A 25,025-nucleotide genomic window follows, 5' to 3' on the forward strand; every position below is an offset into this window, starting at 1 on the left:
TGGATATTTCATTAAATTACCGTAAAGTTGCATCATCGGGCTATTTGCAACTTTCAAGGGGGGTTTTCCCGCATTTATATCATTTTTTGACATAGAGCGCATCAGAAGACCAACTTTTACAATGTCCTATTTAAAGGGACATCACGGTAAACCAATTTGTATTTTTTCATATTATTGGGTATATCTTTAAAAACATATCCTTATGAACAATAACCATTCGAATTTGATGATATATGTATATTAAAATCATCAATTATTAATTATAAAAAGGTTATCACAATTCGTTGATCAATAGTCTGAATATGCAAATTTTGTGACATATACGATAACACGCATGCGCACAACACACTAAAACACATGAAAACAAAAATGGCTTCCAATGTGAATCGACTGCGGTTGAAAACGATAACAGCTTCCGCAATGAAGAGAATAATTGGAAAATGGGTCAAACACAATCCTAGAATTAAACTGGTGAAGCAGTACAATACAGTTCAAACATGAAAACAGCAGTAATACGGACGCTGCTCGTATTCTGCTTGATTGCTGGATAGTAGGTCATGACAATCTCGGTAATATTTACACAAACTCGGTAATAGTTACATAAACTCAGTAATATTTATACAGTCTGTACCAGTACATCGCTACTGTCACTATACTATATGTACGGTGTTTACACTTATTTACACATAAATATATGTGCCGGAATATATACAGAACGTGTTATTTAACATTTAAACCACTGTATAATATCGTTATCCAACTAAGCAAGATGGAATATTTCGCCTTGTAAACTATCGTGTGTTTGTGTTGCCTCGATTTCAAAACAGTCACGTGATGATTTAAAAATAATTTCTGCGCTAAATTTAGAGGGGGATTCCCAACTTAATCAAGTGGTCAAGTTGGACATAGGGATGGACTGTGAACATTGGGACAGCACAGAAACATAACTGGAAAGGAACAAAACACGTACATGCAATGAAAATTACAACGTTTTTACCGTGATGTCCCTTTAATTATATGTACCAAAAGACAACTAAAATCATATTCTTAAAAAGTGGTCCTCCGATGCGCTGGTGTCGAAAAATTGAAAAAACGTAGTTGATAAAATATTTTAATTTAGCATTAACTAGACTGACTATAATTGACAACATAAACTTCACATTTTCATAAGTCCGCATAGCTCATAATGGTAGAACCGCCGATTAGCGACCCAAAAGTTTTGAGTTCGAATCACCAAGATGTATCTTTTTCATATTTTGTTATGTTTCTTAATACAATTTCATTTTTCTTGATCGTAATTGAAAGATATTTGCAACATTGAATGCATATTTAACATAAAATATTTAGTATAAAGATAAAGATGTTGAGATAGAAAATTTTCACTTGGATAAAAAAAAAGAGTAAAATCATAACCGATTTACCCCTTATCATTCAGAGTAAAATGTAAATGAACTGCTAGCGTCGACAACAAGTATACATGGATAGGTAGTGTAAAATTCATATTTTTAAAAACATGTCAATTTTACTTTATTTCACATGGTATATATGGACTACATACGATGTAATTCGTTCGCGCCAATGGACCATGACGATCTATTTTGGTAGTGTGGGAATCACTAGGGTCACGTGATATTTTACCTGTATCAGACTATCGCTGCGCGTGGCCTAGGTCAAGATAAGCGGAAAACGACCATACCTCTTTAGTTTTTGATGTCCAACGATTAAACCAAAAATATTGGACTTTCTTTTTAAATCCAAATAATTTCAACAATCGGCCTGAAGTTGTTATTTTACTACTGGTATATTTAGAACTCTAATATAACGCATACAAATTAAGGGTTTGGGATATATTCTTATTTAGATGTAAACAAAAATTTAAAGTGGGTTTTGATGTAAAAACACTAAGACCTAAACACGGTAAAATTAAAAGACAATATTAAGATAGTTTAACATTATTGTGTCGCACACTTTACTCCTTATAGACCACTGATGTGAAAAATAGGAAGAGCGTGGGATGGATAATTAGTAACCTTTCAGGAACTTTATCACTGTAAAAGTGGGTAATTTTTGGGAAGCCGATGTCGGCCGGGTAACAGAATTACTCTGTTTGCACGTGACAGATACACTAACTGTGTTATAATTAACCCCCTGTATCCCGATAGTTTCAAGCCTTACTTCAGTGAATAACCTTTGAAGGGCATTGCTGAACTCCCAAAAGGAAGATTACAATAACAGAATACAATCATCACATAAATATAGGATAACAAACTTTTTATGAATAGGGGCGCATTAGCTGTCTATAACTTAACCAATAATGTAATATATTTTCATATCAATAGGGGGCGCGACAGCTGCCTAACTTTATCATTATTTTAATATCTGTTGCATGTTCCCTACGACTACAGCGGTGCATCTTGTATCCGTTTCCAAAGGCCCCTTAATTATTTCTATTCTGAATTGAAGATCTTTTAATCAAAGACAAACTAATTCAGCAATGGGCCTGGTTCCACAATAGTTTCTGATAATAACCTTAGTCTCCGACACTATGGGTGTCTTCTGAATTCCAACTTCAGAAATGCTTGTTTACATGCATTTGAATTGAAAACATTTGACAAAAGTTTGCAGAAAAGGCTTCACAAACTAAAAATGCATTGCGTTCTTAACAGCATATTAGCAGTCATTTATAATGTGGACAAACATACCTCTCCGTCAGCTGAAAGGTATTTATGAGTATTTTGGTAATGTATGAGGTGCTTGTCAAGTGAAGTGATTGTCTCAGTCCTTCAGTGTACCAACAGAAGCGCGACCTACCACAAATAGCATGTATCCATTTGTATGGTGAGAGAAGGGTGAAATTTGATGACTCTATCATGAACTTTCCATTTCTGGATAATAATATACTGGTATATCCTTTCTTCAACCACCTACAAATACCATGATAATACCATTCAAGTAGTGCTGATTTCTCATAAAAAGATTTTCAATATATAGAACATGTGGACAGACCATCTCGTCTTTCTTTCTGCTTTCTCCTCTATTTTCTTTCATGTTATAGACTTTTCACAAGTATTTAATATCATTTTTCATCAATGTTCCAAATTTTCTTCTCTGTCATGATAAAATTTTAAATGATCCTAAACATTTTTCTCTGTGGTGTTAATACTACAGTGAAAAAGCCATTAAGCCAGACTGCCAAATTTTATTGTATGGTTCTTGAACATTCAATTTTACATGAATGAAGTTATAAATAACAACAAAGACAGAATAAAAAAGAGCTAAATTGCACTTTACTACAACATTGCTTTCACTTTTCCGTAACAATATAATTAATATATAACGTAATAAAACAGCAGAAAAAGTGTACATTAAGACAATTCTGAGAACAGTTTATCCTGTCAAAGGTTATTAAGTCAGTCATACACAAAGTTTACAGATACAGTACTAAGTAATGCTGTGTCACTGGGTCGTACAGTTCTGAAGTACTGCTGTGTTACTGGGCCAGAATCAATACTGATTGAAAGTACTGCTGGGTTACTGGGTAGGTATAATTCTGAAGTACTGCTGTGTTACTGGGCCAGATACAGTTCTGGAGTACTGCTGTGTTACTGGGCCAGAATCAATACTGATCGAAAGTAATGCTGTGTCACTGGGTCGGTACAGTTCTGAAGTACTGCTGTGTTACTGGGCCAGATTAGATACAGTACTGAAGTACTGCTGTGTTACTGGGCCATATTCAATACTGATCGAAAGTACTGCTGGGTTACTGGGTAGGTATAATTCTGAAGTACTGCTGTGTTACTGGGTCAGATACAGTTCTGGAGTACTGCTGTGCTACTGGGCCAGATACAGTTCTGAAGTACTGCTGGGTTACTGGGCCAGATACAGTACTGAAGTACTACTGTGCTACTGGGCCAGATACAGTTCTGGAGTACTGCTGGGTTACTGGGCCAGATACAGTACTGAAGTACTGCTGTGTTACTGGGCTAGATACAGTTTTGAAGTATTGCTGTGTTACTGGGCCATACTATTATATATTATTCAAAATGAAAACTTTAATGTTGAAGACACATGGGGATACAAATTTTGTACTTTGTTCTGTATGACATCCCGATCTTAAAGACTTGTAAGAAACAGGACATTAATAAAAATGGTGTACAAATACTATTGAACAAAATGAAACTAAATATCTGTTGACATCGGTATAATTTCAAAGTGTGACACTGATTTGATTTAAAGCTTAAAAGCATCCTCAAATAAATGAACTTGATGGCTACTATTATTTCTACAATCCCGATAAATTATGGGCACTTATTCATTTTCCCAATTTGATCCTTAATAATACATTAAAAGCATATAAAAAAGCATGTTAAGCAGAAACTAAAATCAACTAACTTAATATATGTTTATATCAACTACCATAGCCAAATAGAAATTATTTCTTTATCTTATATAGAATTTGCTATTCCTGTGTATATTGTATTCAAACAAAACCCTCCTGTAAACTTATATTTATTTTACAACAATTGCGCAAGAAGTGCTGTCGACTTAAATTAATCACTCTTGTTGACCCGAATGGAAGCGCATAAAGTGCCTGAAAACGAGTCCACTCAAATTTTTGTATTTCAGTAAAAATGCTAAAAAATACGTATCCTGCAAACCCATCCAGTAGATGGATTATTACTGATTACCCATCCAGTAGATGGATTATTACTGATTACCCATCCAGTAGATGGATTATTACTGATTACCCATCCAGTAGATGGATTATTACTGATTACCCATCCAGTAGATGAACGATTACTGATTACCCATCCAGTAGATGGATTATTACTGATTACCCATCCAGTAGATGGATTATTACTGATTACCCATCCAGTAGATGGATTATTACTGATTACCCATCCAGTAGATGGATTATTACTGATTACCCATCCAGTAGATGGATTATGACTGATTACCCATCCACTTGATGAACGATTACTGATTACCCATCCAGTAGATGGATGATTACCGAATACCCAAGATGGGTGATTACCGATTATGCACAAGATGGAAGAGGTAAAACTAAAGAAATGCCTTATCAATTGTCAAGTATTTTCATTATCTCAGAATCTGATGTTATTCAGTAATAAGCCAGCCGGGCAAATTTAACACATATGCCTTGATTCTAAGTACAGGGTGGGCTTTTTTTTCAGGACAACAATTGCAAAAAGAATTTGGTTCATTTTCACTGAAGTGGCCATAGGTGGGCTTATTATCAAGCATACACACATATACTTAGCGCATGTACCAAAAATGTACAAAAAAATATGTGGCTTTGAATGCTGCCAATAGGTCATTGTAGAGAAATCATGAGATTTTCTATACCTCCTTAGAAATAAAAGTATTTTTGTCACACTGATAAAATAATGATAGTACCAGGTTTATGTACGGAGATAATTTATGATCGTGATAAATTGTATACAGACCCTGTATATTATATTGGATTATTGGACCAGGTAAAGAATAAACTTTCCATGACTTCATTACCACCATTCAACCACGACATGGTTGACCTGCGGGCATTGGAGGAAAACGTAAACCAAACACAATCTATACTGATAAAGCAGTGGGGAAAAACATGTAGCCTTGTTTTAACATACAGCTATATAAAAAGGAAATTAATACATATCTCAAACATTACATTTTATAAATGTAATAAAACTAAACTATGTATATATAATGCTTACAGCCATTTAAAAACACATTATGTACAGAACATATCACACATATCCATCTTGGGCAGGATATTGAAAAAATATATACATGTATATATACAATTCATATACAAAATCAATGATACTATCTAATGTTCGAAATAAAAAAGTTAACTGATTCCTTAAGAAAATTTGCCTACATTCATGAAGAGCTTCATCATCCTCTGTTAGTATGTTACACAGAGAACACAAGGATCAAACTGCATTTGTGAGTGCTGAGAGATTCAAATGTCAATTTGTCTTGGGTGATGGAGTTATGACATCAGGATGAGTTGATGACATTATGAAATGGATCATTTGTTATAATGAAACTCCTCTACATCAAGTTTTAACTTGACACATAATTCCTTAAAATATATACTTGTTTTTGTCTGACATATTATAATCAATTAAGCAAAGAAAAAATGTTAATGATGTATGATAACACTATACAGACATGTAGTCGGGTGGGGGTTTTATAAGCCTGCTGCTATTTAATTAACATCTACAGAAAAAAAACTAACATTGACAGATAAATTAATTAAAAGTTTTTAGTCTAGAATCACATAATATACTGATATCAATATCCAACGCTAGTAACAAAAGTATCAACTAAAACAGGATTTAAATGTGTTAAAACTTGGATATAAGACCTCTCAAACACCCCACATTTGATATCTTCCTTATGTTGTCGTGACCATACCAGACATACAAGGCAAAAGAAAAAAAACTATTAACAGCAACTGATTAATCCATTACTATAATAAATATAAAATTACTAATGCTAGTGTATGTACATACAAACTTCTATTCAAGATAGACTAAATTGTCAAATTAATCGTACACTAACACAAACAAACAAGAGTTGACAAAAATACAATTTGATATTAAGAAAAGTGAGATTTCTTTAAAATAACCAAAAGGTAAAATAGATATTAGCAGTTGATATTAAACACTGTCAACAGATAGTAAATTCCCTCACATTGTGAGAATGATAAGTATTTCTGCCCAGCAGATATTGATTTAAAAATAAACTCAACAGATCCACAAATTCAGAAATTGAAACTTCATTAATATATTTTAAACAAACATGTAAATGATATGCATAACAATAAAAAAAAAACACCTTGTGACATGTAAAATGGTGCAGATTTCTCTTTACATTTTTCTAGTTGGAACATGTATAAACAACATACATCAACAGCTTGATACTTTAACAAACATCATACACATCTGACACAGGGGTGACAATACTATTATGTATTGTCAAATTATATGAGACAGATATTTGAAATGAATTCGATATAAAAAGATTTATCATCAATAAAAAAAATCTAAATGAACATGAAAACAGGTTTTCTACCCTGTAACTGCACAAGTTATCAAAATAAAGGATTTTCGAAAAGTCAGAAAACTAAATTCAGACGGCTAAAAAGAAATATAATGATTAATGCAAACATTAATTTCAAAAAATAAAATGAAAGGTTACTAAAGGACAATAAAAATACATTTTGAAGTGTTTGTAAATGATGACCCAAAGGCTACAGTAACAGATTTCAGTTAAAAAGGTAATATAAATGACAGAAATATGAGAAACTACAAAACAGTGTGGAGAAAGGCTTTAAACTGCAGCTTTAATAAAAGGAAGCCGATACTAACTGATGTTGATATTGAGTTTACGAGTTACAAAACTAGAAGCACACATGTAGCACCTTATAAAGTAAAATACTTCCAATTCAAATACTGAAATGACTTCAAATTGTAAATTAAATTATTTTGCAAATAAAAAGCACAAAATATTCCCTAACAATAGCTTTTGTTATAAACGATTGTTGGATTTATAAAAAAATTATTCCTAAGCATGACAGGAACATAAATGATATTCCTGGTCATCATAAATCGCCAGTAAATAACTGAGACATTGGCAGTGATATTAATGACATTTTTATGATCATATTATTCCGTCATTGAAATTGCTCTCTATTTGTTATGATAACATTATCAAATTATTAACCATCATTTAATTTATCATATTATGAACTATATCTATACCAGGCTATGAAGAACTATAATTATGCAATATATGAACACATACTTATTAACCAATTCACTGAAAAAAATATGTTGATATATTATTATTGTAAAACATCATTTTGATCATCCAGCATAATACAGTAAACAAATTGTAACAATGCTTAATGGCACGAAACATGAAAAATTAACCAAGTTTCATTTGGAAGGATATTACTGATACTTGAACCAATTATTATAATATGAAATATTCTGTAGGTAGTAAGCAAAAGCATCAAAAACTTCTGGTATGTTTTTAAATTGATCCTTTAAAAAAAAAAAAAAATCATTATTCCTGATTGTACAAACGTCTGGGTTTTTTTAAAAATGTTTTCCATATACATTGTATGTGTATATTATGGCATATCTAATATCATAACAGTAGGGTAATAGCACTGAGAATGAATGGAATGTTATGAATTCACATATTGAAATAGAAATAGGAAGAACAGGTTTTCCACCTAAATGAGTACAGCTGAGATGAAATGGCTAAGGCAGTTTACTTCAACCCATTGGTTAACATAGAGGAACACATTATATTTACATTGCTTCTAACTTTAGGTGAGTGTTGTTATTATTTGTACAATGTCGTCACATGATTTTGCACATCTAAAACATTGAACAATCAAATTTATCTTACTTGTACTGCATTCAAGATATATTTGAATATGTTTTTCAATGATGAATTAAAAGTGACAATTACTGTACTTCTCTTCATGGTTAATTCAAATGTGTCTGATGTTTTCTGACACACTGTAAAATAGAAATTAAAGTGATCACTATTGTACAATATCCATTAAGCACTAAATCAGTCCTTTCAAATTTGCGAAGAAAATATTACAATACACATTCATATAGAGTACCATATAGAGTATAATTCTCTATTACCGCTACTGAATATTGTCACATCATAATTCAGGTTTTCACTGAAATGTAACTTCAATTTGTACAGGAATTGTTATCATGTCTAAAAACAATACAAACTTAATTATTAGAAAGTAATCCTTAAATCAATAAATATGATATTTGTGGTTTAATTGACACTTTCAATTAGGTAGCCTAGCCTATGTAAACATGCCATCATTACTACGGTATACATGATTGAGATCGACTATGGTACCCCGAAATCTGACGCAGCAATGTGTGACACAAGTGAGAATTGTCAGGTGAGGCACCTGGTCGACAAAAAAGTATTATTTTAAACTTTAGATATGAAGGGTGATAAATAACAGCTTGAATAATCAACAAAGAACATATAAGGTCATGGTCAGGACCAAGAGAACAGTTCGAGGATTAAGGGATATTTGAGTAATGTGGGTTCAAGTAAGTGGGGCTTTACCAATATATAATAGAGCAATTTCAAAGTAACAAGAATACCTGGTAATCTACAGCTAGGATAAGCTCCCACAATGTTCCCACAGATGGAAATAATCGGCATTGACGTGCAAAATCCTGTGATAAATCTGTACATAAATTTGGCAAGTTACAGCAAGCAGTAATATCGGTTTTGTTGATGACAATATCAGGATGTCTAGACTTTTTATCATGATGATAATATCAAAAAACTTGTGGACAAAAATTACAGCATTTGGTATTGTGCTACATATATACCCCATAGACACCTGTTCAGTAAATATTTTTATGATGCCTAAAAATAACAAAGAAACTTGGACACTTCATTGATGCAATACACGAAAAGATAGAATTCAAACTTCAAAGGCATTGAATGTATTGTACATGTATTGATATTATGCATTTAGCACAAATACTGCTGTAAGAATATAGAATTGAAATAATTTAGTTACAGATTCAAAATTTCATTGTTTGTAATACATTGAAGTACATGCATAGAATGCATCTGTCTATTATTTTCTTGTTATGAATGGAAAAAAGTTACATAATTGATGTTTTCACTCCTTGTGACTAATGTAAACACAATGAATACAGACTTTAAAGAAAAATTATGTGAACCATGAAGACCAAGCTTGCAACATGTCATGACCCATGTGCATCGAAAATGAGGGAGTCAAAGCATATATTCTCATATCCCTGCTGTACGGAGATTGAACTATAGTATTCTAATGCACTTGAGCTGAACATGGAGCTTTCATAGTTATTATTGACTCCCTGCCTGATTGTATCATGATTAAGGTGCAGGAAATTCTTTTCAACATGGTTACAGTAGTCTTTTGCTATAGGTTCTTCAGGTGGGCAACTGATGCATGCATTGTCCAGGACTGGACCTACAAAACACAAAAAAAAAATATTCAAATATATACCAGCACTTCATTATTGTATTAAAAAAATATATATTACTCAAACATCAAATTTTATACTCATACAAACTATAAAATTATTGACAATGAGACTTTATTGGTAAAATCCATGCTAATTACTTAAACGTTTATATACTCGTACAACAGCTATCCATAAACCTTCACATATGTTTCTTTTGTAAACTTTTACAAATACAGCTTCTAATATGCTAGATATGCATACAGTTGATCACAATGACTTATACTGGGCCTATATATAGTGATTACTAATTTGGTAAGCAGACAATTAACACCTATTAAATAAAGAACTGAATTTCTTATTGAAAATCATCAAAGATCAAAATTATCTGATGCCTATAACACATTTAAAATATGATACAATGTACATACACATACATACATAATGCATATAACTTCCCATTTTTTTTGCCTTTTTATAAATGAAGGTTCATGTTTTATGAATTAAGAAAAGATATATATACATAATTTCCTGAATGATTCACATTTTTTTTCTTTATAATATATCATGAATTTCAAAATCTATACATTCCTTTCCTGGTTTTTTTCTTCTTGTATAAATCTATCCAGAAATACGCTACAGGACTCTGAGCATACAACAGGACCATGACTATGCCATAGATTACTTTATATAAGCAAATAAAATGAAGCTAGAACCAGACTACCTCAAAGCAGGGAAACACATACTAAACAAGACATGATTTACCATTTCTATGAACTTAAGCCAATTTCTAGTAATTCATACATGACACCAGCACAACCAGAAATGTTCAATTCTTGTATTAACATTTCACTTTTTACAAACTGTAACAGCAGATATATTTCAGCCATATATGACATAAACAAACTTAACTTATGTACAGTAAATATATCATTCAAAAAGCAAGAAATAAATAAATGCAATAATGCCTTTACACCATTACTGAACTGATGTATGTGTTGATGAAAAGTGCTATTACAAATCGTATACCCACCATCAGTCAATATCAATTAATCAAATTTAATCTTCAAAATGTTGTTATGGAGAATGGAATTAATTCTTAAGAGAAAACAAGAGATCCCAGAGGGATCTTGGCGCCCACCATTGAATGATCTTTATAGGTTCCATGTCAGATTGATCTTTTCTCTACTTTTCCCTTCCTCTAAGTCTTACTAATCTGTGTAAATTCAGAAACAGCCCTCTAGTACTTTTCAAACAAGGGAAACCTATATATAAAATTTAAGATTTAGCGATAATGGCTGTCTATCGGCCATGTTGTTTTCGGATTGGTCCCAAAATGCAACACCAGGGACCAAGGGGAACCTACATATGAAATTTGAGAAAGATCCTTTCAGTACCTTCTGTAAAATAGCGATAACAAACTTCAATTGTCAAAATACAAGATGGCTGCCTGTCGGCCAGGTTGTTTTCTGACTGGTCTCAAAATGCAATATGCATAACTAGGCACCGAGGGAAACCTACATATGAAGTTTGAGAATGATCCCTTCATTACTTTCTGAGAAATAGCGATAACAAACTTCAATTGTCAAAATCCAAGATGGCTGCCTGTCGGCCATGTTATTTTCCGTTTGGTCTCAAAAATGCAATATGCATAACTAGGCACCAAGAGGAACCTATATATGAAATTTGAGAAAGATCTCTTCAGTACATTCTGAGAAATAGCGATAACAAACTTCAATTGTCAAAATCCAAGATGGCTGCCTGTCGGCCATGTTGTTTTCCGATTGGTCTCAAAATGCAATATGCATAATTTGGTACCAAGGGGAACCTACATATGAAATTTGAGAAAGATCCCTTCAGTACATTCTGAGAAATAGCGATAACAAACTTCAATTGTCAAAATCCAAGATGGCTGCCTGTCGGCCATGTTGTTTTCCAATAGGTCTCAAAATGCAATATGCATAACTAGGCACCAAGGGGATGCTACATATGAAATGTGAGAAAGATCTCTTCAGTACATTCTGAGAAATAGCGATAACAAACTTCAATTGTCAAAATCCAAGATGGCTGCCTGTCGGCCATGTTGTTTTCCGATTGGTCTCAAAATGCAATATGCATAACTTGGTACCAAGGGGAACCTACATATGAAATTTGAGAAAGATCCCTTCAGTACTTTCTGAGAAATAGCAATAACAAACTTCAATTGTCAAAATCCAAGATGGCTGCCTGTCGGCCATGTTGTTTTCCGATTGGTCCCAAAATGTAATATGCATAACTAGACACCAAGGGGATGCTACATATGAAATGTGAGAAAGATCTCGTCAGTGCATTCTGAGAAATAGCGATAACAAACTTCAATTGTCAAAATACAAGATGGCTGCCTGTCGGCCAAGTTGTTTTCCGATTGGTCCCAAAATGTGATATGCATAACTAGGCACCAAGGGGAACCTACATATGAAATTTGAGAAAGATCCCTTCAGTACTTTCTGAGAAATAGCGATAACAAACTTCAATTGTCAAAATCCAAGATGGCTGCCTGTCGGCCATGTTGTTTTCAGATTGGTCTCAAAATGCAATATGCATAACTAGACACCAAGGGGAACCTACATCTGAAATTTGAGAAAGATCCCTTCAGTACTTTCTGAGAAATAGCGATAACAAACTTCAATTGTCAAAATCCAAGATGGCTGCCTGTCGGCCATGTTGTTTTCCGTTTGGTCTCAAAATGCGATATGCATAACTAGGTACCAAGGTGAACCTACATATGAAATTTGAGAAAGATCTCTTCAGTACATTCTGAGAAATAGCGATAACAAACTTCAATTGTCAAAATCCAAGATGGCTGCCTGTCGGCCATGTTGTTTTCCGATTGGTCCCAAAATGTGATATGCATAACTAGGCACCAAGGGAAACATACTATGAAATTTGAGAAAGATCTCTTCAGTACATTCTGAGAAATAGCGATAACAAACTTCAATTGTCAAAATCCAAGATGGCTGCCTGTCGGCCATGTTGTTTTCCGATTGGTCTCAAAATGCAATATGCATAATTTGGTACCAAGGGGAACCTACATATGAAATTTGAGAAAGATCCCTTCAGTACTTTCTCAGAAATAGCGATAACAAACTTCAATTGTCAAAATCCAAGATGGCTGCCTGTCGGCCATGTTGTTTTCCAATAGGTCTCAAAATGCAATATGCATAACTAGGCACCAAGGGGATGCTACATATGAAATGTGAGAAAGATCTCTTCAGTACATTCTGAGAAATAGCGATAACAAACTTCAATTGTCAAAATCCAAGATGGCTGCCTGTCGGCCATGTTGTTTTCCGATTGGTCTCAAAATGCAATATGCATAACTTGGTACCAAGGGGAACCTACATATGAAATTTGAGAAAGATCCCTTCAGTACTTTCTGAGAAATAGCAATAACAAACTTCAATTGTCAAAATCCAAGATGGCTGCCTGTCGGCCATGTTGTTTTCCGATTGGTCCCAAAATGCAATATGCATAACTAGACACCAAGGGGATGCTACATATGAAATGTGAGAAAGATCTCGTCAGTGCATTCTGAGAAATAGCGATAACAAACTTCAATTGTCAAAATACAAGATGGCTGCCTGTCGGCCATGTTGTTTTCCGATTGGTCCCAAAATGTGATATGCATAACTAGGCACCAAGGGGAACCTACATATGAAATTTGAGAAAGATCCCTTCAGTACTTTCTGAGAAATAGCGATAACAAACTTCAATTGTCAAAATCCAAGATGGCTGCCTGTCGGCCATGTTGTTTTCCGATAGGTCTCAAAATGCGATATGCATAACTAGGTACCAAGGTGAACCTACATATGAAATTTGAGAAAGATCCCTTCAGCACTTTCTGAGAAATAGCGATAACAAACTTCAATTGTCAAAATCCAAGATGGCTGCCTGTCGGCCATGTTGTTTTCAGATTGGTCTCAAAATGCAATATGCATAACTAGACACCAAGGGGAACCTACATCTGAAATTTGAGAAAGATCCCTTCAGTACTTTCTGAGAAATAGCGATAACAAACTTCAATTGTCAAAATCCAAGATGGCTGCCTGTCGGCCATGTTGTTTTCCGATAGGTCTCAAAATGCGATATGCATAACTAGGTACCAAGGTGAACCTACATATGAAATTTGAGAAAGATCCCTTCAGCACTTTCTGAGAAATAGCGATAACAAGAATTGTTTACGGACGGACGGACGGAGGGACGGATGGAGGGACGGACGGACGGACGGACGGACGGACGGACGGAGGGACGGACGGACGGACGGACCACGGACGCAGGGCGATTTGAATAGCCCACCATCTGATGATGGTGGGCTAAAAAAAACCAGCTTAATATAAAGCCAAAGCATTAATCAATAATTTGATGAGTTTTAGACCTTAATTTGCTTATTCATTTTTCTGTCCATAGACATTTTGGCAAATTCTGAAGTTTGATCTGAGGATGCAATCATGACTCGCCATGTGACTGGTTCACAATAAAAAAAAAAGTAACTTTTGAAGGTAGAAAATGCATGCATTAAGCCTTAATAATGAAGGTTTTTTTTTAATACAAGTTGGCACTTTGAGACAATACCAGAACAGTGAGTGATTTCTGTATACTTACATGTGCCAATAAAGTCATATATAGTGGGAACTTAATGCCATGCATTTTGAAGGAAGTTCGTGAGCTTTAATGGACATTGAGTGATGATGGGTATGTAACAGTTGATAGGAGTTAGTGGTGGTCTCCCTTGTCTTTGAATCTTTTGCCTTTAGAGGGGAGATTTGATCATTCATTTGGTAACTGTCTGACATTGAGAACAAGGCAGCATCACTTTCATTCCAATGGAATTCTGAAGAAGGAAATGGAAATATGACCCATGAGTTTTTCATAGATGCTAATTAAAAGAGCTGTCGTTATAATAACTAGACGTGATCATGAGTGGATTGTGGTTTGTAATGTATGAGACATGGTAGCCTATTACCTTTTTTAACTTTCATTTTCATACCATATTACTGGGTGTACTAAAATATGTCATCGTATAATATTTCAATTTCTACTCAAGTTGGACTTGATGAAACTACCAAACTTAATCTGTTTCATTTGCTCATGAATTTGACCAGATTAACACTGATCAGTGCGTATGAATACATGGTTAAAATCCTTCCGCGGAACGATTTCACTTTTTCTACATTGTTGTTATAAACATGGATTGATTATTAAAATTATCAAATTTATAATGTATTCTTGTATTTTATGAAAGACCAGATATGCTAGATACTTCTATTTGTTGTTTTTAATCCTAAAATTGCGGACTATTTTACTCGACCGACTAGACATGCACAATCCGGAACTCCTCTGGCTTTTCCCCATTTGGACTTACACAAGCTTCAAGACATTAATATCTAGACAGCCTTTTTTATTCGAAAAAAAAACCAATTGAAATATAAGGATTGAATCTTGATTTGGTTGATTTCATGGGGTCATGAATTGAGTTGCTCTTGAGACAAATTCAACATGAACTGCTTCGCAGTTCATTAAATTTGTCTCAAGAGCAACTCAATTCATGACCCCATGAAATCGACCAAATCAAGATTCAATCCTTAAATGAACTAAGGGCCTAGTTGTCATGATTATGATCACATTTCTCCATGACTAAGTAAAGATCTGGGATGAGGACAACACCATCAGCATCCTGTATAATTAATTTTAAACATTTGATTTGATCCCCTTTCTGAAATGATCCTTCATCAGAGTTTTATTCATATGCATTTTTGGCATTTGAAAATAAATTTTTTTTTTTTTTTTTTAATGACCACTTTGCAAACTGAGCTAGTTTCTCTTTGCAAAATGTTTTGATTCCCTTGAGGCTCCAAAGGCAAGGATGCTTGGATGAGACCTCAATAAACAAGTGCAATCAATGATTGCGAAAGCTCACCGACGGCAGCAATCACACTATGCATTCATTTTTATGTATGTATAAGCATGTCATTTTGAAATTGTATGTCACATAATATCGCTCCTAGACCTCTCATGGATGTATAAACCAAATAAGAAGGGTGTGGACTTACAAGTTTTCCAAAACTTACCCCAAAAAATCTTTATAGAGGGTTTTTGTGCCAAAAAAATAAGTCCACTAAATGGTAAAATGCCAAGAAACATCAATTTTTTTTACATGATTTTTATATAACATCACTCCTGGACATCTAATGAAAGCATCAACCAAATTAGAAGGGTGTGAGAGCATAATTTTGGAATTACCCCAAAAACTTTAAAAGTGGATTTTGGTACTAAAAAAGTTAAGTTCACAAAATGGTAGAATGTGAAAAAATCTCAATTTTTTTCTGCATGATTTTGCCATAACATTACTCCTAGACCTGTAATAAATGTATAAACCAAATTAGAAGGGTGGGAGGTACATACTTTTGGACTTAGAAGCTTTCCAAAAACTGATCCCAAAAACTTTAAAGTGGATTTTTGTGCTAAAAAAGTTAAGTTCACAAATTGGTAAAATGTGAAAAAAATCACAATTTTTTTCTGCATGATTTTGCCATAAAATTACTCCTAGACTTCTTATGAATGTATAAACCATATTAGAAGGATGTGAGGTGTATACTTTTGGACTAAGAAGCTTTCCAAAAACTGATCCCAAAAACATTAAAGTTTTGGGGTGGGATGCCGACTCCGACGCCAGGGTGACAGCATTAGCTCTCGGTTACTCGTAACCGGTGAGCTAATGAATATATATAAACATGTGTATATGTATTGAATATACATGGGGATCTCAATAACTTCAGTAAGAGATTGGGGATCTAATTTTTTTCATTGACAAATTAATAATAACCAAATGGCTTTCATAATAGGTCATGGTTACATGAGGGTTTTGTTTCTGCTTCTTGATGATGAATCTTTTCATTTGAAAGTTGGATGAAGATGACTGTATATATATATATTATGGACAAAGTTTCCAGGGGAATGATAGTATCACAGTGCTTGCTAACATTCTGCTGGGACCCATTTCCACAATATGACCAAGGGTTACTATACGTATACATTATGTATTACTTTGTCCTTCTATGACTAAATTTGCATGGAATAATTCTTAGTCTGCAGAGATTGCCTTAAACCTGTGTGCCAATCCCATAAACATGACTAGATTAATCTGAGAGGGATATATATCTAAACTGATTTCATGTATACAAATATTTAATTAACTACGACCATCATTATTTATAACCTAAGATCTATATTTATAGAAATTATAAATACTAGCTGCGATAATCTCCAACTATATCTGGGTATATTTTAGTAATGGTACTAATGGATATGCCCAAAATTTTCCAGATCAGACAGTTTCCGGTTTACTTTGTGGTAATTTACTAATTAGTAACTGAGTGACTGTTTAAAATTGAAAGAACCGCCTGCTTCATTTAAACAAGGGCCCAATGGGCCCGAATCGCTCACCTGCAATGCAGTGATCTTTTCATATATGTATCCTGCAGTTATTTGAAAGCATGCTACAGGGCCAATATAATGTCTCTCGGCCCTTTGCTATTCAGAATTCATTTAAAGACTTAAGCGTACTTGACCAATGTGACCTTGAATATATATATGAGTCAGGGTCATTCATTTGAACAAACATGGTAGCCCTTCACCCCAGCATGCTACAGACCCAATATCAACTCCCTGGGACTCTTGGTTATTGAGAAGAAGTCGTTCAAAGATTTTAGCCTCTTTGACCCCTGTGACCTTGAATGACGATCAAGGTCATTTATTTGAACAAACTTGGTAGCCATTCATGATCACCCAAGCATGCTACAGACCTGATATCAACCCCCTGGAGCTCTTGGTTATTGAGAAGAAGTAACTTATATATTTTCAGCCTATTTGATTCCTGTGACCTTGAATGAAGGTCAAGTTCATTCATTTGAACAAACTTGGTAGCCCTTCACCCCAGCATGCTACAGGCCCAATATTAGGTCTCTGGGCCTTTTGGTTATTGAGAAGAAGTTGTATAAATGGAAAAGTTGACGCCGGATGCCGCACCACGGCATAAGCTCACTTGCCCTTCGGGCAGGTGAGCTATTCATATATTTGGAAACATTTTGGGTTCCATGTAACTGAAACAGATAGTATTCAATTTAGTTTATTGATTATTTGTGAAATGTATTGTGATACGTATCATATCCCGATACAAGTATCGCAATATAAATTATATCATGACGGAAACGCTTCCTACCTACAGCTTCCCATCTTAGTATCCTGATAAGTAATCAATAACTACTGGTACCATGTTGGTGCTCTTCTGACAGGAAGTTTCTTTAAGTACAAAACCATAAAAACCTATAAGCTTTGACGTAAAAAAGGACTATACTTAATTTCTGTAGCTCTGTTCAAAACTATACAGAATTCGAAGGACCCCATGAAATCTGGAGACTTATTTATAAAATAGTATAATACACAGTGCAATGTCTACATTGAATACATTCAAGTCTTCTATACAGATGTGAATACAAAAACAGAAGATTGAGTCCTTAAATTACATATATAATGGGACAGTCTTCTGATTTTAAAAAGCAACTATTAGCAAAGAAAACACAGGAAAAGAACTCAACAAAAACATGCAAGGTAACAGCATGATGACAATCCTACATGTTTGTTTACACTAACCTGTATCTAAAAGAACAGAGACTGTTGGCTACCCATGTGACCTTGACCCTGAACACTGTCAAGGACAGCATCAGGCAGCCGCATGGGTTCAGTAGAGATGGACAAAATTGCATTGTATGAGCTGATAATGTTGTTGTCACGGTAACCCACATCACATACTATGGGATGTATGGGCTCTGAAGCCAGAAAGGAAAACCAAATGTTTACTCTAGTTTGTTTTTAAGGATATGCAAATCACAATATATATCTAGTATGTAAACTCAAAATCCTATTTTACTTCATCTCCAACTTCATCAAGATTACACAGAACTTCCCCCCTCGACCCACCCCTCAAAGGATTATATCAATCTAAATCAATCCATCTATTTATATTATTGAATGTCTAAATGATTATAACATATATTCTGTATACTTTTGACAAATATATTTTCCGCGGATCCATGATATTTGCTGATGTAAATGTTTTAAAATACTTTACATGTGGCTTCTAAAGGCATAATTATAAAGCGCTATAATAGCTTGTATTGATAATTTGTCTCTTAGCGAATAAAATCTCATTTGCTATTCACCTAAATTATAACAACAATTTATAAGAAATGATGAAAACGGTACCTTTGTCTCGTAAAATTAAGTATTCTTAGCAATCAATAGATTCCCCAGTCCCCCACCTACAAACTTTTTTTTAGCAAATTTAATTAGATAAATCACTAGACAAAGTTAAGCAATTGGACTCATCTGCTTTCCCCAAAGGGTGTCACATACATCTTTTATAAATCTATCAATGGATTAATTTGCCTTGTTAATGCTGCATACATAATTTGGTTGAAACCCATGGCCATCAATGTGGAGATTAACATATGCTACCAAGATTATCACACCCTCTGTATTAATTTATTTAGAAGAAAACCGCTTTGTTTGGGAAACTCTACTTCAATTTTTTAAAGATAACCTACAGTGATTAGTTTCAGCAAAGAAGTCTAAAGCCATCAAGTAGATGACAGAGGAACTTTTCCTTTTAAATTGTTTTTTTTCTTTAAATTTTCTAACATTAAGTTATTATCGTAAAATAAAAATTTTAAGTTCCATTAATATGCTCATATTGATAATCAAAGAAATCAAGTATGCTGGGGTCCCGACTGGTCCCTGATAAAAACAGTAAGAGTGACCTTGACCTTGACCCAAAAACCCCGAAACTCAAATTTGTTCCGAGATATTTCTATTATTGTGTAAATTTTGATTAAAATCCCTCAAGGACTGAATCTGCTAGAATGCCGACAAACTTTAGCGTTACGTTAACATCCTAATTTCCCTCAGTTTCATTGGTTGGGGATTAATAACCTGATTTTCAACCTTTACTATAACATAAGTGAAAATATATTTCTGTTTCTATTTTAAAAAGAAAAGAAAAAAACATATATTTAAAGCTGCTTAAAACTTCAAGGCTCAATACTAATGTTCATTGAGAAAATAAACACTAATCACTGGACCAATTTATATTAACAATGTGAAAGGACTAGTCAAGAGAGCATATAGGGGCTGATAGCGAATTGCTAACCTTAATATAGTAGGTTCGGTGTTTGCCAACTAAATTAAGGTTGACAATTTACTATTAGTTCCTGTACATGCTAGAGAGCTAATTAAATTGATGTGCTTTCCCTTTAACTTAACACTAATTTAATTCTAAAAGAATGATAGAACATAAGCAGTAATTTAATAACTTGGTTCATATTCTATTTTCTACTTACCAGCCCTTCTCATTCGCTTAAAACACTCCTCTTCCAAATCATCTCGTCCCCTTTTTACGCCTGCTCTTAAGAACATGGCAGCATCTCCTTGTATGCAGCCATCTTCCATTGATTCGGCCATATCACAGTCGTCCATGCTGCCCTCCCCTGCAGCACTTGGAACTATGCCTCCATTCAATCCTTGCATGATGAAACAGGGATCTGCTACAGTTTCAGTTCGGTTTCCACCAACACCATTTGGAATCATGTTAGAATTGCTTGGATTGGTCTGGGTTACTGGCATTCTCAGCTCATTGTACACACCCTCAGCTTGTTGCTGCATCTGAGTGGCTCTCTCTAAATAGTTGGCACATTCCTGGTATCCAGACTCTGCTGCAACCTGGCTAGGGGTCTGGTTATTGTGGTTTCTGATACTGAAATAAAATTTTGATATTTCTGTCAGGTGACTATTTAACAGACTTAAAAAGAAAATTCACAGAAATTATTGTGATATCACTTTCACATATATGGTTGATTCTGTGATTGCATTAAATCATCTGGATTTATTTCCACAGCAAGATGAAAATCCTATTATATATACCAGAATTTATGGCTACACATCATAATACTGAAACACTGAAATACTATCTCTAAGATACAAGTTTGACAATATTTCTTGGTTTTTCCAGTGTTTGATATATACACTCCTAGAATATAACTACACACCTATATAGCTACAACAAACTGTAACCTTCTGTGAGTGTTTTACCTAAGTTTACATCCCTGTGAGACAAGTAGACTGACACACTCCATGCTTCCTGTCCTGGCAGCTTTGTGAATGGGCGTCTCACCTAGGTAATCCTGGAGATAAAGAACAATGGTTGTAGGATTGAACCTTTTACAGTTTTTATTTACCGAGATGATATCATACTAATATTTGATGAAAATTTGGAGGAAAAGTACATTAAATAATTCTTAATATAATATAGACTTACAATGATATAAAGAACAATTCTGATTTTTGAAGACTAGTGAAGTAAATTTTGATTTAACTGATTTTATTAATGATGTAATAGAATGCAGTTTATATTTCATTTATCCTAATTATTTAAGGATTAACATCAATTATTTTTTCTGTTATACAGTCATAACAGAAAAAACTGGAGTGTACTCTAAATAAACCGCGAAGTGGTTTATGAAGAGAGTACACTCCAGTTTTTTATGTTATGACTGTAAAACAGAAAAAATAATTAATGTTAATTCTTATAATTTAATTTCGTCTTATACACACCAAGATATTTCACTTTCTTTGGCGAACTCTTTTCTGTGATAAATTATTACGCAACGTCATCAGCCAATCAAAAATGACCTTACATTTCGCAACGTCAAAAATTTTGTTATGGAGGTATAACAAAATTATTTCAGCCAATGAAAATGCGTGTTTCATACAAAATTAAATTATTATCGATTCTGCCTTTCATCTGAAGTAATGTTATAGCATTAGACAAACAAACATGTAGAAGAAGTTGGCCGAAAAATGAGCATCATATGTATACATGTACATATATTTAATATGAACTCAATAACCAATCATTATGAATGCTTTGTTGAATGTACCTGAACTTCAATATTAGCTCCAGTTTGAATTATCCATTGAGCACAATGGGGTTGGTCTCTGAGAGACGCCAAATGCAGAGGGGTCTGTCGAAAGTGTGAGGTAGGGTGGTGACAGAGAGTACCATCATTACTTAAAGATGTCACTTTTCTCAAACAAGCCAACTACAAGCGCAATAGAGAAGAGAAACATATTAATATCTCATCACATCAAGAGTAAATAAAAATCTACACATTTAGTAAAATTACCTGTTGATTTATCATTGCTCCACAATGCAGCAGCCATTTTAGACAATGACCCTTTCCACCAAATGCTGCAATATGTGCAGGTGTCTGGTTGAAACGATTGGTAGTGGAGTCAAAACTTGCACCATGTTCTAAAAGCCGCATCAAACAAGTCAACTAAAAATTCAAATTATACAAGACTGTAACTAAATGAGAAATAATGAAATCCAATAGAAGCAAAATTTAACGAAAGCTCCTGTATTAAAAAGACTGTCATGGTACGTACATGGAGTTAAGCTAAAAATAAAAAGTGTAGTGTTTCATTTTCATTACTGGTCACAATTTAGACAGCCAGTTATATTATGACTGCAATCATGTTTAGCTTAATATTTTAGTTAAGTCTTATAGTTCAGACCCATTAGATGTCAGTGTAGAAAAATCATCATAGGAAAATATCTATCTTTGCAAAAGTCTTGGGAGCTTGAATGCATGGCTCAACATTAAATGGAATTTACTTATTAATAATTACTTAATTACAAAGTATATGACATGGATTTTACATAAAGAAAACATAAAAACACAAATGAATACAATATTAGTTTTGGTTTTGTATTGTTTAACGTCCCATCAACTGCTAAAAAGTCATAAAACTGATTTAAGAACAGCCTCCCCTGTTAGTGAGAAGCTTGCATGAAGTGTACATATGTGTTTTAAAGGTGTGGTAATCTTTGTCAAAACTGATGTTGATGATGGATGTTATAGTGCGCTTCCTCACTGAAGCCATATATACTGCTGGAGACAGCCATTAGGCGATTTCACCATGCCATATATCAACTGACAATGGGTAGGTATTCCATAATAGACAGAAACTCATGATCAGTAAATAATATATAGATTTGGATTATCTGGACAGAAATATGTTATAAGAAAATCGTAGTTTGAATAGTTTCATATGTACCCATTACATAATTAAGGATCCTACAGATCAATATTGTAACATATGCTAGTGTGAGGTTCTCATTTTCATTTATTTGGATTTTTCTTTGTTTCCTATTTTTAGGGTAAGAGGTTAATTGTAGATGGTCAGTTTAGTGGGAATATGGAAGTGGCCTATAATTGGCCATGGTGACTGTGAAGATCAGAGATAAGATCTTAAGTAGTAATTGATAGAGTTAAACACCAGTGGAGGTTGTTTAGGCTCGTGGTGTAATAATTTGGTCTTAAGTACTGTAAAAGTGGATATTTTCGCACGTTGAAATTTTGCTTAGTCAGCCTCCAAACTGTTCGCGGTATGGATATTTTCGCGCTGTCACTCATGATGAAAATATATATTTTTGCACTGCGATGTCAGTGGGCATGTACGTAAAGTAAGATTTTTCAGAAAACTCCATTGAAAGCTCGCATCGGTCGGGCCTGTAAAAATACCAATACTTTGATCAACAGGTTAATGGGTTGTATGTGTGATCTTTGCAGTACGTCTGTGACAAAAAAAATATATATGTCACACATTTTAGCGTTGATGCAGTTTTTTTTGCGTTGAACAGTACACCGCACGAGGCAGCTGATTGCAACTTTCGACTTTGGATTTTATGATCTCAGTTTAGATAGAGAGTATAGAAATTAAATGTGCAAGTAGTTTAGTTTATGGCTTTGAGTTTTAGTTTGGTTATATGTAATAAGGAACAGTAAGAAACTTTTTTATTGTGCAGTTATTTATTTCAATTTGGTAACTTCTAAAAAGAATTGGGAGTAGATTCTATTGGATATTGCTGGAATTGATCCGACTCAAGTAATTTCTTATAATTTACTTTGTGAATGTATACGTTCTACTCCTGGAGTATATATTGGATTGGAATTTGATATATCTTGATTGGCAAGTAGTTTGATTGAAAGTCATATTTTAATAAAACTGAAGGAACTTTATATACTTGTGTATGTTTTTAATTTCATCGATTAGGTAATGTAATGATGTGGCTAACAATATTTTATTGCTTTGACTTCAGGGGAAACAAATATTTCTAGTTGGCACTAAAACAAGTTATGAGGTGTAAACTATTTGTGCTAGGACCTAATGAAACAAATCGAAAGTAGTGAAACCACGTGATTGCTCTACTCGCGCTTTAGTTCAGTTATTTATAGAAAAAAATGAAAACGAGGGTAACGACACAAAAGACACCTATACATCACTCCTAAATGAAAAGTGCGGGAAAAAACTGAATTTGGTTAAAATGTTCACCTTTCCGAAATGAGCTGCCCAATGGACAGGTGTCCATCCATACAGACCGTCTTCTTCATATAAATTGTAGTTGCCAGACGAAAGTAAGCTCGACAGAGTTTCTAGGTCACCGTCTCGACAAGCTTGGTGCAATGGAAATTGTGTTTTTAACAACTCATCTGTCGAGGAAGACAAACCCTCGTATTCGCGATCCTCATCCATGATTAACGTCGATGCTCTGTATCAAGTGTCAGTCATCCGTAAGTGATGTATCAATGGTTATTTCGGACGATTATGAGGGGCTCGTCCAGCCGAGACATCAACATTCGTCTTCACGCCAAAAGCCGGCTTTTCCTACAATTTGCTAAACGATATTTTGATCGAAACGCAAAAGCATATATTTTCACATCATATGAATAAAAACTCATCATGTATCCAAAAATATTCTTAGAATTATTCTTAATTTAAATATATGTAAGATCAAGTTATAAAAAAAAGTGTTTTACCTGTAGAAACGAT

The 25,025-nt window shown here is 34.0% G+C and overlaps 1 protein-coding gene across 4 annotated transcripts; it reads right to left on the reverse strand.

The window, feature by feature from the left end:
• Positions 1-3,265: 3,265 nt before the first annotated feature.
• On the reverse strand, positions 3,266-24,849 carry LOC117329323 (ankyrin repeat domain-containing protein 10-like). 4 transcript variants are annotated; one of them, XM_033887231.1, is made up of 6 exons: positions 24,528-24,849; positions 22,070-22,231; positions 21,222-21,313; positions 20,474-20,886; positions 14,682-14,910; positions 9,934-10,048 (listed from the first exon to the last, which is right to left on the reverse strand). In XM_033887231.1, the coding sequence occupies exons 1-5, from the start codon at positions 24,726-24,728 to the stop codon at positions 14,696-14,698; spliced, it is 1,083 nt and encodes a 360-aa protein (XP_033743122.1). In that variant the 5' UTR covers positions 24,729-24,849; the 3' UTR covers positions 9,934-10,048; positions 14,682-14,695. The 4 variants fall into 4 exon arrangements, with proteins under 4 accessions (XP_033743120.1, XP_033743121.1, XP_033743122.1 ...); XM_033887232.1 differs by lacking the exon at positions 14,682-14,910 and adding an exon at positions 18,729-18,904 and having other exon boundaries at positions 9,936-10,048; XM_033887229.1 differs by lacking the exon at positions 14,682-14,910 and having other exon boundaries at positions 3,266-10,048.
• Between the last annotated feature and the right edge of the window lie 176 nt (positions 24,850-25,025).

This window comes from Pecten maximus, chromosome 6 (assembly GCF_902652985.1).
Source record: "Pecten maximus chromosome 6, xPecMax1.1, whole genome shotgun sequence".
In the NCBI taxonomy this organism is placed as follows: domain Eukaryota; kingdom Metazoa; phylum Mollusca; class Bivalvia; order Pectinida; family Pectinidae; genus Pecten; species Pecten maximus.